We start from the raw sequence: 17,681 nt of genomic DNA on the forward strand, positions 1-17,681 counted from the left end.
AGCTTAGCTCTCGTGATCGAACAATTAGGCATCTAAGCAATTCGGTCGACGTTGGTACAACTAAGGCCATGGTGACTCTTGCACTTTGGAGAAATAAGGACGCTCTCGAATTTCATATTAGTGTACGACTGCAGAACATAAACAGTGACTGGCAACTGAGAAATTAAGTTTTGTTCTCACTCATTTCAATTTAAATTGGTCCAATTAAGCCCATGGTGACCCTGGTGTTGTGGAAATAGGAAGACATTCTTGAATTTATGATGTACTTTAAACATAAACAGAGAATTGTGTGTGTTGCGTGAGCTTAATCAAATTGGCTCCGACCTTCCAGCCCAGCAGTTGGGCATCTCACGCAATTCAGTTGGCATTGGTTCAATTAACCCAATCGTAAACATAGTATAGTGAGAGAATAAAGACATCCTTAATTTTCATTTACACACAAAAAATTAATAGGGGCGAAATTCTTTATCAAAATCCTAATAAAGAATTAATTTTCAAAATCCTAAAAGGTATTAATTTAAACGTGAAATAATTAAGAATTCTCAGTACCTACTCTCCGGATGATCATATGCTAATGTATTATTTATTAAAATTTAAATAGTCCTTACTCAATCGTAAAATTATTAGTCATTATAGCTGTGCCCTTGAGTTTTGTTGGGTTTTGTCCTTGATTTGTAAACTTATACATTAACGTTGACGATATTTTAGAAATTTCCGAAGGGATTGCATAGCTTTTTGACGTGCCAAATGTGATATTAATGACATGTCCTATATACATGATATTGCATTTTGGATATTATGAGCATCATTCGAATGCACGTATATAAGTAGTCTATCTATTTGTGTATGGTATTAACTGATGGTTCCATTTCTGGAATCCAGTTGAAAACAGAAAACACGTTTAGAAGCAATTTCACAAAGTACGAACATTAAATACGGTAAAAAGAAGCCGGGATTTCCGCCCTTAGTAAGTCAGATAGTAATTACAGTTTAAATTCTCCCGGAACGATCGAGAAGTCAATTGAGTTGATTGCTATTTAACAGCCTGCAGGCAGGTGCTAGATGCAGAAGACCAGCAGTCGACACTAGAGCGACGAGTTGGAGCTGCAAAGTGATTGGAGTAATCTTAATCAAAGTGTGCTCGGTCTTCTGACCTAACAATTGGACATCTGGAGCCAATCAGTTGACATTGGTCCAATTGGCCCTAAGATGACCCTGGTCCGAGCTGCGACTTCGCCTGGATTCAGTGCAATGAGGCGGAACGGCGCGTTACAACAGTACTTGGCAGGCTTCACAGGTCAGTACCTACCACAGAATCATTAAAGATGGAGTGATCTGCGGCAGTTAGGCTGTACGTATTTAAAGATGAAAACAGTATTCCACGGCTGAGGCCGTGGGGGTCCAGTGGATTAAATATAGTATGTTATGGTATAGTCACCAGTTTTAAAAATAATATAATTTTTAAGAAGTTAGTTTGTAATGAATGTTTTAATGAAAATATTTGTACTAAATAAAACGAAGCTAAGCTATATACAGGGTGTAAAAATGTCCCACAGGGGCTTAATTATTCCCGAACAATTACAAGTAAAGCAATGCAACGTGGTACGTCACTACTGTATCTATAAATCTACTTTTTGAAGTAACTACCTTTTTGTCAAAGGGATGGCCCGCAAGGAGTCAAAGGGAATCTTAAATGAGAGCATAGGCCGAGTAGTACATCAAATTAAAGATCTTTTTTAGTAGAGTACAATGCCGCAAATCCGATCTCAAAGGGTTCATTCTTTAAAACTTTACGCTGGTTTAAAGTTTGAAACATTTACAATAGAGTATAGGTCCTGTTCTATATGGTTTAATACTCTTGTTTTGGCTCAAGTTGTGAAAGTTAAATTTAGTAAATGAATACTAGACTTAAGAAATAGTTTTTAAGGTAGTAGAAATCCAATGGAGAATGGTCTATAAGGAGTTTTTACAGTAAGCTTAGCTCAAGATTGTCATCATTGTAAAGGGGTTGTTTAGTAGAGATGAATGCTCAAGGGAAAAACGTGGTATCAATTAATTATTATAATAGGAAAGTCTTATTTTTAGGTTGAGCTTTGTACTTCACTTGATGTACAATTTAAATTACACTTTATAATAATATACATCTTGAGCTATGCTTACGTTAAATTGTTTTGCCGAACTCCTTGTAGACCATCCTCCATCGGATGTGAAGAGTCTATATGAGACTCTTGTATTTTGGAGAAATAAGAGCGCTGCCTAATTTTATATTCTGCATGTTTATATTCCGTTAACAAAATATAATATAAATACTATACCTATTGTATGCGGCATGTTCTGCAATACGTTATATACAGATTCAGCTAAGGCGTCCTAATAAATATACATATATTAGGATTAACGATTAGAACTACGAGTATAACGAAACGTAACCCCCTAAATCGCACACAATAAATGCATTGAAGATACTTCCATCAAATTTTCGAATCATTTGTTTGCAACACTAAAGGTTGACAATTAATTATATAGAACCTCAAAATTTAACAAATACATATAATTAGCAATCGTTTAATCACTTGTACGCTTGTTCCCAATAAACAAAGGAATTTTGGCAAACTAATCTTAGACAGAAAATAAGTAGGAAAAACAGAAGGAAGAATTTGTTAAATAAAACTAATACTGATAAATTTAGCTGTTCTACGTTGTTTATTTTTTGTTCGTATTATCTCTTAGATATATTCAAAGCTCACAGGAAGTGCTATTATTACATAAATCATATACAAATTCTGTTACATTTTAAAACATAGTTTTAATGTCGGTCTATGTTGTTTTACGGTGTTGGCTTAAAGATATATTATCACAAACTATATCAGATTTAATTACGCCAGTCCCGCCGTCTCTCTCTGTATAGATCCCGAGTGAGTGTTATCTACTTGTATAATTGTACTCAAGATTATCAGAAATAGATTAAGCTTAAAAAAATATAAAGTTCTTAAAAAATTGGTCATAAAACAAGGTAAAACTTGTAAGAAATATTAAAATTAATTTGACATTGTTGAAGAATTTACTTATAAATTTTAACATACAATAAACATTAAAAAAATATTTAAAAGAAAAATTTGATTTGAACTACTTAAAATTGTAAAATAAGTTCAAACGGTAGGTTCAACATGCTTTATAAATAACGTAAACAAACGCTGATAAATAAAGTCTTTTGGTATTTGAGATATATACAAATATAGGAATAAAGCTTTATTTGGATGGCCTAAAACTGTAAAGGCAATATTTTATCGGTTGGTATTGCAATTACTGAAATAAGTACTTGCATAATTCTGAATGACGTTATTTAAAGTACAGTGGTTACGAATAATTGGCGCAATAAAAAGGTTGATATGGCTGATTATAATTTGGCAATTACCACTGACTACCTGTAGGTGCGTCACGTTTGTGTAGAGTTTATCTTCCCAATTGTATTACTTTTGTTTCATTTACAAAGTAATTGTTTTTATCAAAACCAGTTAAATGTCTCATCAATATTATGAAAGCTGAAAGCCAATTAGTATTGTATAAGCACTGCATTTAAACGTAGATTTCATGAAATTAACAGAGGAAGTTTATACAAGAATGAGAAAGAAATTGGCCGTGAGTTGCGCCAAATGTGGTGGTGGTCAAAAGGATAAAATGCGCCAAATGTTGAGCATTTCCACTTTAAATGAGCGTCAGCTAATGAGATGAAAAGAATAAAATAACCCGTTTCCGGCTCATCTAATTACAATTTGGATTTAAGTGTAACTATCTAACTTGTCAACATTTAAATAGAGATTGGTTTGAAAATGTTTGTACGTCAGTTTACGTTTAAAAACAAACGTTAATTTAGATTATATCTATTCAATATTTGATGTTGTAGCTCATTGCGATACTCAACAAAATAATACATATTGTATCTCTCTGAAAATTCTGTCTTATAGTGTACACTTCTTGACGTACAGAGTACGCAACAAGTCTGTTATACAGGGTCTACTTGACGTACAGAGTACGCAACAAGTCTGTTATACAGGGCCTACTTGACGTACAGAGTACGCAACAAGTCTGTTATACAGGGTCTACTTGACGTACAGAGTACGCAACAAGTCTGTTATACAGGGCCTACTTGACGTACAGAGTACGCAACAAGTCTGTTATACAGAGCCTACTTGACGTACAGAGTACGCAACAAGTCTGTTATACAGGGTCTACTTGACGTACAGAGTACGCAACAAGTCTGTTATACAGGGCCTACTTGACGTACAGAGTACGCAACAAGTCTGTTATACAGGGCCTACTTGACGTACAGAGTACGCAACAAGTCTGTTATACAGGGCCTACTTGACGTACAGAGTACGCAACAAGTCTGTTATACAGGGCCTACTTGACGTACAGAGTACGCAACAAGTCTGTTATACAGGGCCTACTTGACGTACTCCTAATAATAATATTATAAATGCGAAATAAGTTTGTTTGTTTGTTACGCTTTCACACGAAAACAATTCAACAGATTGCACTGACATTTTACATGGACATTCTTAGGGCGCCTGATTAACATATAGGCTTATCCTTATTTCAAAATCCCTTCGGGCTACGCCCCACCGGTGCCTAAAATTGCGAAAAATCTCATCTTGGTCTTTAAGTTTGCATTGCAGCAAACGAATACTATTAATTGAAAGACCTGTTAAATGTAATCAACTGTTCTGTGTAAACAATATTTTATGACAACACAACCATATGTTTAATTAATTTAACAACAATTTTAATTTGTTTACATTTATAGTGTTAAAAGATAGAGTAAAGCTTGATAGTAACAACAAGTCTCTTTTAATGTTTCTTATAATAAAAGTAAGAAAATATCCAGGTAAGAAAATTAAAAAAGTGTAATAAAACTATACTTTTAACTATATATACATACATATATAATAAATATAATACATATATAATTATTCATTTTTAGCACCAAAATTGTTAATGTATTACCTTGTGAAATTAGTAGTCTGTCGCTTATACCTTTCTTGAAATGTACAGTATTAAGGAGTGGGTATTTTCATTACAGAATGTTGAATGTTTATTAAATGTTTTTAAATGTATTTTATGTACTGTTTTGATGTCCAGTTTTATTGCACAAAACTAGTGGGAGGGATATGTACTGTTAATGGCCATGGTTTATAACAATAAACACTAATGCTAAAATAATAGTATTTTGTCTTTGTATTATGAGTTATGTATGAAATGTTGTATTGTTGGTTGATAGGGAAATGTATGTGTGGGTGTAGGAAATTGTACAATGGATAGTATTTGTTTAAAATAGATGTAGACATAACGAGGATTATAATTTATAATTTATTTTATATAATTAGTGTATGTGTGATTTATCTGTTTATCTTGCAAGTATGAATCTGAATGAATTTTGTTGGAAAGAGGGTTTTAGGATTATGTTATAATATTTGAAGATGTATAATTGTTGTTCTATCACTGCTAGTTCTTTTATTTTTATGAATTATGTAAATGCCTCAAAACATGCTCTGCCTTGGAGGCCAATACTTTATTTCTCGGTATATGTATGTATGTGTGGCATGAATGTTAATGTGTCAAGGTCAGCCAGTACTGATATACTATGTAATCGCGTGCTATGCACAAGATTATTTTGCTATGTATGTGGTTTGCATTTATATTTGTTGTATATTTGTATTGAATATGTTGGAATGTGTGCTTATTTATGAGAAATAAAGTTTATTCTAATCTATTCTATATATGGCTGGTCCGATTTGGCTAATTTTGGTTTTCAAATATTTTTAGAAGTCCAAGGAAGGTTTAATAGGTGAAAAAGATTGAATATGTTTCTCAGAATATTTAATAATTCTGAACAATTATTATAATATTTAAGACACGTAATCCGAAGTTAAATAACCCTAAATAGCTGTTGATACTTTCAGCTGAAGTTCACAAAAGTGGTAGAAACATTTGCTTAAATTAAAATTTGTTATCATATTAAATAATTGTACAGTGATTGAACAGTGTTATGCAGATTGAGAATTCAAAGCATCTAAGTTTCATTCTAATTAAAAGATTGATATAAAACCCACCAAATCTTTTGACAGAAGTAGGCTTCTCAGACCTGTGTATGTGTTTCTTGGTCGGTAAACAAGGTAAAATAAACTCTGGGACAAAATATCCTAAGACCAAAATAAATTAAAATAGCCGTAAATATGCACTTTTTGATATTTTGTTGAGTGTGGCAACAAGGCAAACTCAACATTGATGTCGGAATTATAATTCACTCGAAGCAGAAGTGGTCTACACATACATAGCTTACAGAATTGTGTGCAAATCCGCGGATAACTGCTTAGTCCTACTGGTAGAATTATTATAACTTTCAGCATGGCAAGCTAATGTATAACATGTTACAATGCGTTAATAATGATTGTACTTAGAGGTCAAGAGGATAATAAATATTAAATATACTAAATGAATTATTTACAACAAAATATATCAAATCATTAATAATAAGTATAACAATGAGAAGAACGTGGACGATAATTTGAACTCGCCAAATGTATTAATACATGGAGTATTTGGCGACCGATAAGCCCACTAGTTGACACTATTGTTCCATTTGTGGACATGACGTCACCAAACAGCTGTTTAGCCTCAAGCCGTCACCACTCTTGGCGTGCGATGTGCTTGTGTGCGCGAGTAACAAGAATAGTGTTGTGTGCCGTTGGCTGATGTGGACACACAGCTATCAATAGCGTGCGTTAGCAGCAGTACGTAGGTCTCTGACCCATCTATCGGAAATATTGTTTCGACACACCTGTACATACAATACCGTTGAATTTACTACTTAGTTGGACGTACTATGTACTATGTACTATCTTGGATAGAAGAAAGATTAGCAGAAGTAATTGAAGGCAAGAAATGATTTAAATTCTTTCTTTTTATTGCTACAACACAGTCTAAAGTAAAAGTATGGAATATTTAATATTATTCCCATGGGTTTTACAGATCAAAATACTTTATTAAATACTACATTAACAATCTTTTAATTCATATCGTAGTATTTTTAGACAAACTTAGAACCTTGTTTCTCATTAAGATATTACTCCTAAAAATTAATGGGGAATTGTTATAGATTTTTTTAAAGGAATATTAATAGACTGCTGTAGAAAAACGACCTTTTAGTTTTCCTCATAAGAAAACTTGTAAACCTAATGCTCTTTTACGCATTTCTTATTGTAACATAACGGATGATGTCTCGTTTTAAAAACCCAATGAATACGCATCCAAACCCTTTTTAATTTTTTTTTTGTAAAGTATATGTATGATTTTAAAGATGAGTAAGGTCTAAGAAGACCTTGGCATCATCCTTAGTCATATTTGACCTAGTAAATGCGCATACTAATTTTGGTTAAAATCAACGAACATAATTTCTTTAAAAAAGATATTATAACGTTATTTAAGACCCAATGCCCTCTATTTTCACCCCTGAACTATAATTTATTCCATATAACTTTCACTTCAACTAAGACGACCATGTCAGCTGGGAAAAGCTAGAACCTATGCTCCGAGATGCACCACTCAAGTATAAGAGCGTTTATAAAAATTACTAGATTTGGCTCATAGTATCCTTTTGCTTATTCGGGTAAAATCCATACTTCTTTAAGATATAAATAGCTGTGTGGCTAAAGACTCATCCCCTAGGCTTAACAATCACCCAAGATATATCATCAAATGACTTTCGTTTTACAAAAGAAATTCTCTTTAAAAATCTTGCATTTACTAGACATTCTGTTTTTGATCCTGGAACTCCATTTCCACCCTATATGACCCAAAGGTACACTGTAACTGCTTTTCGGTTAGCATATTTTGTTTCATAAGATGCACTTGGTAACTATGCAGTAAAATGAGCTAAAGCCATTGTCGCCCCCATTAGTTTAAAATGTACTGAGTGATCATTTTGGATAATGATTTATTGAATAGAATGGTCATACTGATTTTCATGAAACTAAACAGTTATATGTTTCTAGAGTATTAATGAATAACAAGTGGTTTACAAGGCTACAAAGGTTTCCATACCTATTTTGGTTGAAATACATGGAACTTTAAGGCGTCCAGATTAGTTGTGTATAAAACGGCAATGAGGCCCCGCACTATTGTAAGTTATTTTTGCAGGATTTTGCAGTATTTTGAAATGCAAAGTACATTGTTTTTTAAAACAGAGCCTTTCACTTTCATTGAGTGTCATCCCATTTTCAAGCTTCGAGGAAAAGGCCATATTGGAGAAATTTAGAGGTTCACGTTTCAGAAACTGTGTAAACAGGCGGTTTGAGGAGATCATAATTAAAGATAATCCCATATAAAAATCTGCTAGGATGCTAAAACCTTGAGAGAACTATTTGCTAACACTTAACGTTTCCTTAAGGGAAATTGTGAATACTATGTTATTATATTTTCCTTGCTGTTTTACTATATTAAACAAAACGAAAATTACTAAAGCATAGAACAGTTTTGTTTAGAACAATCTACTCAGTCATACAGTTATTTTAAAACAAGAAAATTACTGTTATATTATGTATAACCACTAGCAGTTTCCCCGCGGCTTTGCGCGTAATTTCTTGCTGACCAACTGAACATAACAGACATATCTCTTTAAATGCCATACCAAATACCCTTGTGACAAGTTGTTGTAGTTACCACCACTTTTTAAGTTAGTGGCATTTCGGGATAAAGTATGTTAAGTTTTATTCTGATATTTAGGCAATATACATATCAAATTTCGACCACTGCATCATCCAGTGGGATGATATTTCTATCTCTTAATCAGTTTTCTAATAATTGGATTTTATGTTTTAAGTGCAGTATTTAAGGTCCTAAAGTTGGACAGTGAAGCAGTTACTAATGAAATAAAACGCATTTTTTGTAACATTCCATGATATTTGATAGAATGGCTCCAACTATTCCAGTAACTCGTGGAATATTTAGGCCAATATGTGGGAATAAAGTCGTAGTGCATTTTGTGAAATAATGTATAATATAATACGATGGAGCCTATAATTACTATAAAATGAAAACAGGCATATATCAGGCAGATGTTATTCCATTGTTTACAGAAAAGAGGGTTTGAGGTTAAGCAAGTGGCCTTTATTATTCAAGTTTTATGTATGTAGGAGCACTTCTGGTTCGAATGAGCTGTTTCTGTAGCGACATATGAGTTCGCCTTCTTGCCCCGATCAAGGAAATACTATACGTAGTTCAGTTATTCCCACTTCTATCAAAAGTGTCTACTTCCGGTTCCTGTATTCTACTTAGATATAAAGGGTGGCGCGAGTAACATTAATTTCAGACGTGCCTTACTTTTCCATAGACCAACCTAGTTAATCTTTCCACTGTACGTCAAACAGCTCTGATGGTAATGTTTGGACACACACCAAGACCTTTTCAAACCATCCTGATTTGCTAATAATATCTATGATTATTTGTATTACCAAAATTAAAAGCAAGCCTACTTTGCGGGTCACACACCTCGATGTCATTGCGTACATGTTCAGTATTAGTTCTTCAAAGATGTGAAAATTCGTACATCTGACACAGAACACTGCATGCCTATTTAGAGAAAAACGGACTCAGTGTCTCTCGACGGTTTTCTGCCATAAAAATGTACATTCTAAGGTCTAGTGCATTGCTTATACCATTTGCAATGATCACGGACTCACTGTGTACGTTTGCTTCCTCAAATTAAAATCAAGAGTGAATGATTCATTGAGTCATATTAGTTTACAGTCCCTCCTGGGGTTTCCCTCCACCTACTGTAAATATGCCCCTCCACAATATCAAAGGAAACTGATCCCAAAATAAATTCAACTGATTGTATAATTATTGCTTCCATCCGTAGTAAACTTGAGATAATACTACTATCATAACTATTCGTGGCACATTACCACAGATGGCCAATTGTTTATACTCGTGCAAAGTTCTGGAATAAGTATTTCATAATGAGTAATATTTTGGGATAAGAATATGTCTAGTTTTATTCTAATATTTAAGCAATATCCATATCACATTTGGAGTAAATCTGACCTCTTTTCTGTCCAGACTTTGCAGTGTGCTTGTAGTATCAAACATTCATACACCTAAATATACAATTTGCCATACATCATTCTTCGCAACATGATTATAGAAGATATAACACAACATATTGAGGAATGGAATCTATATATAATACCTTTCCCACCTGACGAAGAGGATAGATTCTAATCCTCGAAACGTTGTGTTATACCTTCTATAACCTATAACGATGGCAAATGTCCGAAATCCTGTTATCCTTTAAAACCTTCCATCATCAATAAAAAACCTTAAAAAAAGAATTAATGGAATAGTGTTTTAACATAGCTAGCTACTTTCTTATACTTAACATCCAAAAATTTCACTCAGAAAATCAGGATGTTCGGTGTGTTTAGGTCTTTCAGAAGGCAAACGACCAAGTGTCAATTCCCAGTATCAATACAAGCTACAGGGTCACGATATTGTTTGTTGAGTGACAAACACGGTCAGTTCCACAGTTAACATCATTTAGTCTGATTACGTCACGTTGTTTGTGAGGAGCCGTAGCGCCCATACCCTGCCTGACCTCGGCAACAGTTCCACATGTCTCGAGCTGGTGTCACGCGTCACAGCTCACTGCTAGTACTTATAATGTATTGACAATGCACATGAAATAATAGGTTTATATGTAGCACTTGAGAATATTACACCCTTTTTCCAAAGATCTCAGAAATTGTTGATGGGATAAGTGCGACGTATACAATATTACAAGGTCGTGTTAAAAATTAAATTATCGAATACGATGTAGCGCACGCTTACCTTGTTTTTTCACGTAAAAGACTTTACTAAGGTTACATGCAAAACTTTAAGTAGAAATTTTTATTTGTAATTTTTAACAGCTTATTTCATTCTGGATATATCGTGGAGGCTGATAGACAGAAAGGCAACCATGGAGAAAAAACATTTTCACTCCCCCCCCTCCCCACCACCCGAGAAAATAGAAATTGTGTCAGCTTACTGAAAGATAGGATTCAATGACGCTCATCCAAACTTCTTGGTTTATCATTGGACACTGTGTTGCCTATATATAAATAAGACCATACAATTTTGAAGCCTATACTTCAGGTCGTTTTCGAGTTGTGGTGCGGACTGACAGGTAGATACACAGACAAACAGACTGAAATAAAAATGTCTACCCCTAGAGTGATTGACTTTGCTAACGCTCAGTCAATAAGCGTATAAGTTACTCGGAGTACAGAAGAATTCGATGGGATGTAAAGAAAACCTTACCAACCAATCTACCTAATATCCTATATATAAATGAAAGTCCATGTAAAATATTTCAAATCTGTAGATCAGTTCGTTTTCGTGATATCGTGTGGACATACAAATAAAAATTATATTTTCCCACCCCGTGGAGTAATAGGGATTGCTAAAGTGCAGCCAATAATGTAAGATCTAATATTATTATAATAATTCCATTAATCAATTGATTTTCAACTAAAATACTCTCATAAATCTGTTTTTAAAAGTATACTCTACACACACACACACACACATTGAGATACACTAAATTTATCTTTTATTTACACACTAAGAAATTAGTAGGTCACATATGTTTTTTGATTTCATAGGCTTTACTGGACCATTATAACTAAAAAATGTAGCAAATCATTAAGAATATGCCTTTTGTTTCAGCATGTTTCTGCGTGATGGTATCTGGTTCCTGCTTCGGCTGGGTCACCCCCATCCTAGCCACTTTGCTGGGGCCAGATTCCGAGATCCCCATGACTTCCTCACAGAGCAGTTGGATGGTATCCATCATTGAGATTGGCAACCTCATCACCCCCATCCCTGCCAGCTTCTTGGCGGACCGGTGGGGTCGCCGGCCTTTGATACTGATCACCTGCCCCATCTACTTCCTCAGCTGGATCATCATACTTATCTGGCCCACAATCGAGACTCTCCTCTTCACCAGGATCGTTCAAGGGCTCGCAATGGGCGTGGTGTTCACAGTCGTACCTCTCTACCTCAGTGAGATCTCCAGCCCTGAGATACGTGGGTCTATCTGCAGCTTGTTCCACAACACTTGGTACCTCGGGCATGTCATAGAGTACTGTCTCGGAGCGTGCCTCTCATACCGCACGTACACTTACGTCACCGCCGCTCTACCCGTCATCTCCTTCTTGGTGTTCTACGGGCAGCCTGAATCGCCGTACTTCCTGGTCATGAAGAAGAGAAACGCCGAGGCAGCCAAATGTCTGACGAGACTCAGAGGATGCTCACCAGTGAACTCTGTCAGCGAAGAGCTACAGGCGATGGTTTTATCTTACAATAATGAAGTGAGCAATAAAGCGTCTTGGAAAGACATCTTTCGCACTTCTGCTGACATAAGAGCATTGTACATCGTACTTGGGCTGGGCACGCTGAGGGTTCTGAATGGGCTGATAGCGATAATGACGTACTCCACTCAAACTTTTTCCCACTTACATTCAGTAAATGCAAGTTTGCATTCAGTAAATGCGAGTGATAATTCCGTTTTGTCCAGAATTGTCACACCAAACAACACCACTATAGTTTTCGGCGTGATCATATTTATATCGAGTTTTTTCGTTGCGATCATTGCCGATCTGTCCGGTAGAAGACAACTTTTAATGTTCTCGGCGTTTGGATCTTGCGTAAATCTACTGCTTGCTGGAGGATACTTCTACATGGACACAATGACTAATATCGATGTATCTAGATACAATTGGTTCCCGGTTTTGACAATTATAGTATTCAGCCTATTCGTTACCCTCGGAATCGGCCCAGTCTCGGTCATGTACCAGTCGGAGATGTTCCTGTCCAACACTCGTGGATTTGCGTCGAGTATCTCTGCCATCAACCTCACCCTTAACGCATTCTTCCTGCTCAAGTTTTATCAAGTTTTAGCCGACAACGTCGGAGAATACTTTATATTTTGGTTATTTTCCACGTTCTGTCTTATAGGACTGATCTGGATTTACATTACCGTTCCAGAAACAAGGGGTAAAACCTTCAGTCAAATCCGTCAAGAACTGACCAACTCTATTCAAAGTAAAAAGAACGCTAGCAAAAAGGTACCAACTATTCCGAAAATAGAGATCTCAGATGCCCCGTTATAATGTAAAAGTTTATATGGAACCAGTGTTTAGTTAAATATTGATTTTTTTATGATTTTATTGTACCTGTGTATTGTTTTGTATTGAATGTTTATTAGTGTGTACAATGTATGAAAAAGTAACTTGCGAATTATAGTTACCAGTGACCTTGAAGTACGAAAGGAAACGTTGTTACACTTATATTTTACAGCCACAATTGGATTTATTTACAGTTTGACTTTACCATACCAAATCATTCCACTTCGATTTACAGCGCGATAATATAATATAATTATTTCGATGCGATCGTAGCCAATTGTCATGAATAATAAACACGTTGTTGGCTTGTTGGCTCCCAGATCTTGCGTTATTTCTTGCAGGAGGATTCTTCTTTATGGATACAAACACTAATATCGATGTACCGATGATCTCCTGAACTGATATTGATCATAATCAGATTGTTCATTACCCTCGTCATCAGCAGTCTTGAACAAGTTTCAGTCGAATGTATTCCTGTCCAGCACACGGCAAACCCTAGTACATCTGACGTCAACCTGACTCTCAACGCGTTCTTACCCAATAGCAACCGTGTCCATGGAATAGATCATATTTTTAATATTCAAAATTATTACTTATTGGGTTATCCTGGATTACATTACTGTTTCAAAAAAAAACAAAAAAAAAGAAACCGTTATCTCCAATCAGACGAAGAAATATTTTCTAAGTAGAACAATCGCTAGGGAAGAACCACCACTGAAGAGCTTTCTTGTGGATAGATCCTGCGTTTTGTCAAATTCATGTTACATTTAATACTGCAGTATTTTTAGTGCCTGTTTACACTAAACAATTCATTATAACGTACAATATGAATGAATGGTACCAGAGACTATAGATCAAAGAGCATTGAAGGTTTTGAACTTGCTGATATCGATAATGGCATATTCAATTGGAACGATCTCACACATACATTCAGTAAACGCAAATGAAAATTCTATCTTTTCAAGTCTTGTCATGCTAAACATCGCCACTATAATATACGGTGTGATTTATTCGGAAGCAGACAACTTTTGGTGATTTTGGTATTTCGAGTGTCGCGTTAATTTGCTCTGTTCTAGTAAATGGTCTAGTTTCCCAAATATCCCACCCCTAAAACACAACCTACACATTTGTAGAATATAATTCACTGTAGAATCAATGTGTCAAAAATGTGTGTTTCCTTTTTAGGTATTCTGCTTTCAAGCGTTTATGTACATAAAACCATGGTCGGGATGTCAGAGAGCATTAAGGGGTTGAAAGTACTAATAACGATGAAATATTCCACTTGGCTTTCAAATAGTTGGAATTTTAAATTCTCAAATTCGTCACAACAATTTATAAACTTTTATCGTTACCGATTTATTCGGGAACAACTGTTGATGTTTCCGGCGTTTGCGTCTTGCATTATTTTTTCAGTTTCTTTCTACGTGAAGAAATCTAGTTGTTGCTTTTGATGGGTCATCTCATCCTAGCTAAACTGCTGGGTCCAGATTCTGAGGTCCACACGTCTCACCCGTCAAGAATGGTATCCATAATTGAGACCATCAACCCTATGATAACTATCTCAATAAACGGATCGGTTGGGTTTCCTTCCCTTAATACTCGTCACTTTAATTATCGCAATTATTGCTAAATTACAACTGTTAATATTTTCAGGATCTTGCGTTAAAATATTACTTGCAAGAGGATACTCCTCCTTTACATAAAATTAAACCAGGTAAAAACCCTGACATTGACAATTAGTTGTATTCAGACTGTCACCCGTCTCAGTTTCAGCCATTTAACAGACAGTGATAATCCTCAGCAACAATTCGGATAGTTTTTAGGTTCTCTGACACTAACATGTCTTTCACCTCTTCTTCCTCGAAGGTTTATCAAATAATAGCCGATAATATTGGAGAATTAGGTTATTTTTCACGTTATGCCTTTAAGGTTGATCTGGCTGAATATTACTGTTCCAGGAACTATCAATATGATTCGAAGTAAAACGATCTCTTGGAAAAAGCTGCAAACGATAGCTAAAATAGAGATATGAAATGTCCCTTTGTAACAAATAATTTTGAATTTAGCTCGTGGTTTATAAAAACTTACACAACAGTCTAATTTCTTAATAATGGATTGTGTTTTACGTTACATTGTTGGATTATGTGTTCTATGTTAAATTGTGTATTAAAAAGTGATATTAATAGTTCTATAAGTTTAGTTACCGGCATACAGTGTTAATTGTAAGTAGTCCTAGAAGATATATATATATTCGAAAGTTCAAAATAGCGTAATCTTTAGGATATTTTGAGTAGGCTAAGTAGTATGTATACCTCATTTGTCATGTGTAAATTAAGAACAAAACTAGTAATTAAAACTTATTAGACGCAATGAAGGTAATAGAAGTAATCAAGTTTGCAAATATTGCAGTTACTTTTTACGTGTTTTTGTAATGAAGTTACAGATATGTGGTTTGAGTAAAAATGTATACTCCTCTTTATTTGACTGTGATACATTTTTAAAAAAAGTAAAAAATAACTCTGTCTTTAAGTTTACTTGTGAGTGGTGTTTAAAGTCATGTAATGCGTATAAATAAGACAATATGTATAGTTAATAAAACAGTATGTAAAAGTTTTGTTGGTAGTTAAAATTATTACAATGTTGTAAGCCAATTTTGTACGTTTTTGTATATAAAAGATTTAATTGGCGTTTTATATTTCACTCTATTTAATAAATCCCTTATATTTTAAGCACGAAAATAATTCTAATAACAATTTTGTGCCATTTAAGGTGAAAACTGTGAAGGTAATTTTGGTATCAGTAAAGTAGAAGAAAAACAGGCAGGTATGTGGAGATTAGAAATTTCTAAAATTTTCTTATTGAAAGTAGAATTGAAGGTTTATTATGAATATAGCTTAAATGTATGAAAACGTTAAACATAACCATTGAGGCCGTTTTTAGTGGCTGATTTTCTGGAAAATGTTGCATATTGTAGATTTAAATATTAGGAAAGAAATAAAAGTCACCTTAATAGTATAGAACATTCTAATAGCGATAATTATAACCTTTTGAGCGGTTTTAGAACTTTAGAATGTTGTATATTCAATCACTCACTTCAATACACTCATCACAGGGCTGGCACCATATTCTTGTCTATTTTTTTGCAAAATATCCAGGGACATAATCGAGCTATTGGCTTGGAATTTGTATTTAACTTAATTTTAGCATAAGTAATATCTTTTTTAATGATATTTCATGTACACTCTTACGATTAGGCTGAGAGTCAGCAAAGCCTTTAAGTCAGGTGGATATTTCGAAACCGTATTGTGTCACAAATTGGACTTTCATCACTCAGATGGCTGACGCCATTTCTATCCTGTTTGTTTGTCAGGTTGTCTGCCGCAAAATTCTCGAGAAGTAATTGAGGTATCGACTTAATGTTTTATATATAATTTCATTTCTACATAGTAAGATCAAGTTTGATAACGGTGTTATCCCTCTATAGAATTTGCCACTAGATATGATGTTTCTTGGATTGGCTGAGCATTTGCAAAGCCTATTACTCAAGGGGATATCTCAACAATGATATGAGCTACATACTTTAAATTTACTACATTTTACTATCATTCAAGGGGTGAAATATTCCTATCGGGGTGTTTATCTGTTTGTCCTTCCCTCTGTTTTACGCATCGTGTTTGATGATAGTGAACGTTCCTCTATGGGGTTTATATAAGCGGCAATCTGTCTGAGTATTAAACAAAACTTTTCTGAAAATGTCTGTTTGACTGTATTATGTATCGAGAAAGAAATTACTTGAAGTTTTGTATGTAACTTCAGCGATACCTATTACGCAAGTGATCTGGCGTACTCCTAGCTTGTAATATTATCCTCTATGATGAGGTAATTTAAGCCTTAGTTACTACAGCTTCGGAAGGCTTAGATGCATCTCTTTTTGTTGAATTTGACAAGGAATCAGAGGAAGCATTTCTTTAGGTTTTGTTTTCACTATAGACTTTTGCACTGAGAGAGGTTCACTAACTCCAGTTGAAATCCTGCCCGCAGAACAAGGCCGATTGACCAATTATTACGATATTTGAGGACAGAGTCACTCCTGAACATCAATAGAAATTCTCAGTCATTTTTACGTATATATTTTAGGCTGTGTAAGACAGGAATATCCAGCAAGAAGTTAACCTTTCTATGGCGTGACTTACTTCACTAATACATTCTCACACTTACATTCCGTTTACATATACGGTCACTCAAAAGTATTCACTCAGGCCATACATCACAATTAATTGTTTTGGATATCTCTGAATCAACTTGTTTTTGTTATTTACTAGCAATTACTTCTTCCTTGGTACTAAGGCAAATTTAGGAGTACTTCAGATCACGTGTCATACTTCGCTCCGCTCAAGCAGCATGCAAAATTACAAGTGTATAGCTCATGTTATTCTCAAGATATCCTATAGACATACC

The 17,681-nt window shown here is 34.7% G+C and overlaps 1 protein-coding gene across 1 annotated transcript; it reads left to right on the forward strand.

Annotated features, from left to right (window-relative positions):
• The first annotated feature begins 1,174 nt into the window (after positions 1 to 1,174).
• LOC124360125 (facilitated trehalose transporter Tret1-like) lies at positions 1,175 to 15,918 on the forward strand. Its single transcript, XM_046813463.1, has 2 exons — positions 1,175 to 1,297; positions 11,764 to 15,918. The coding sequence occupies exons 1-2, from the start codon at positions 1,210 to 1,212 to the stop codon at positions 13,206 to 13,208; spliced, it is 1,533 nt and encodes a 510-aa protein (XP_046669419.1). The 5' UTR covers positions 1,175 to 1,209; the 3' UTR covers positions 13,209 to 15,918.
• The last annotated feature ends 1,763 nt before the right edge of the window (positions 15,919 to 17,681 follow it).

The sequence above is a fragment of the Homalodisca vitripennis genome, chromosome 4, assembly GCF_021130785.1.
Source record: "Homalodisca vitripennis isolate AUS2020 chromosome 4, UT_GWSS_2.1, whole genome shotgun sequence".
Taxonomy (NCBI): Eukaryota; Metazoa; Arthropoda; class Insecta; order Hemiptera; family Cicadellidae; genus Homalodisca; species Homalodisca vitripennis.

Coding starts and splice junctions, on each gene's coding strand:
- LOC124360125 (XM_046813463.1), top strand. CDS start 1,210: ATGACCCTGGTCCGAGCTGCGACTTCGCCTGGATTCAGTGCAATGAGG. Junction 1,298..11,763: donor GTACTTGGCAGGCTTCACAG/GTCAGTACCTAC, acceptor CTTTTGTTTCAG/CATGTTTCTGCGTGATGGTA.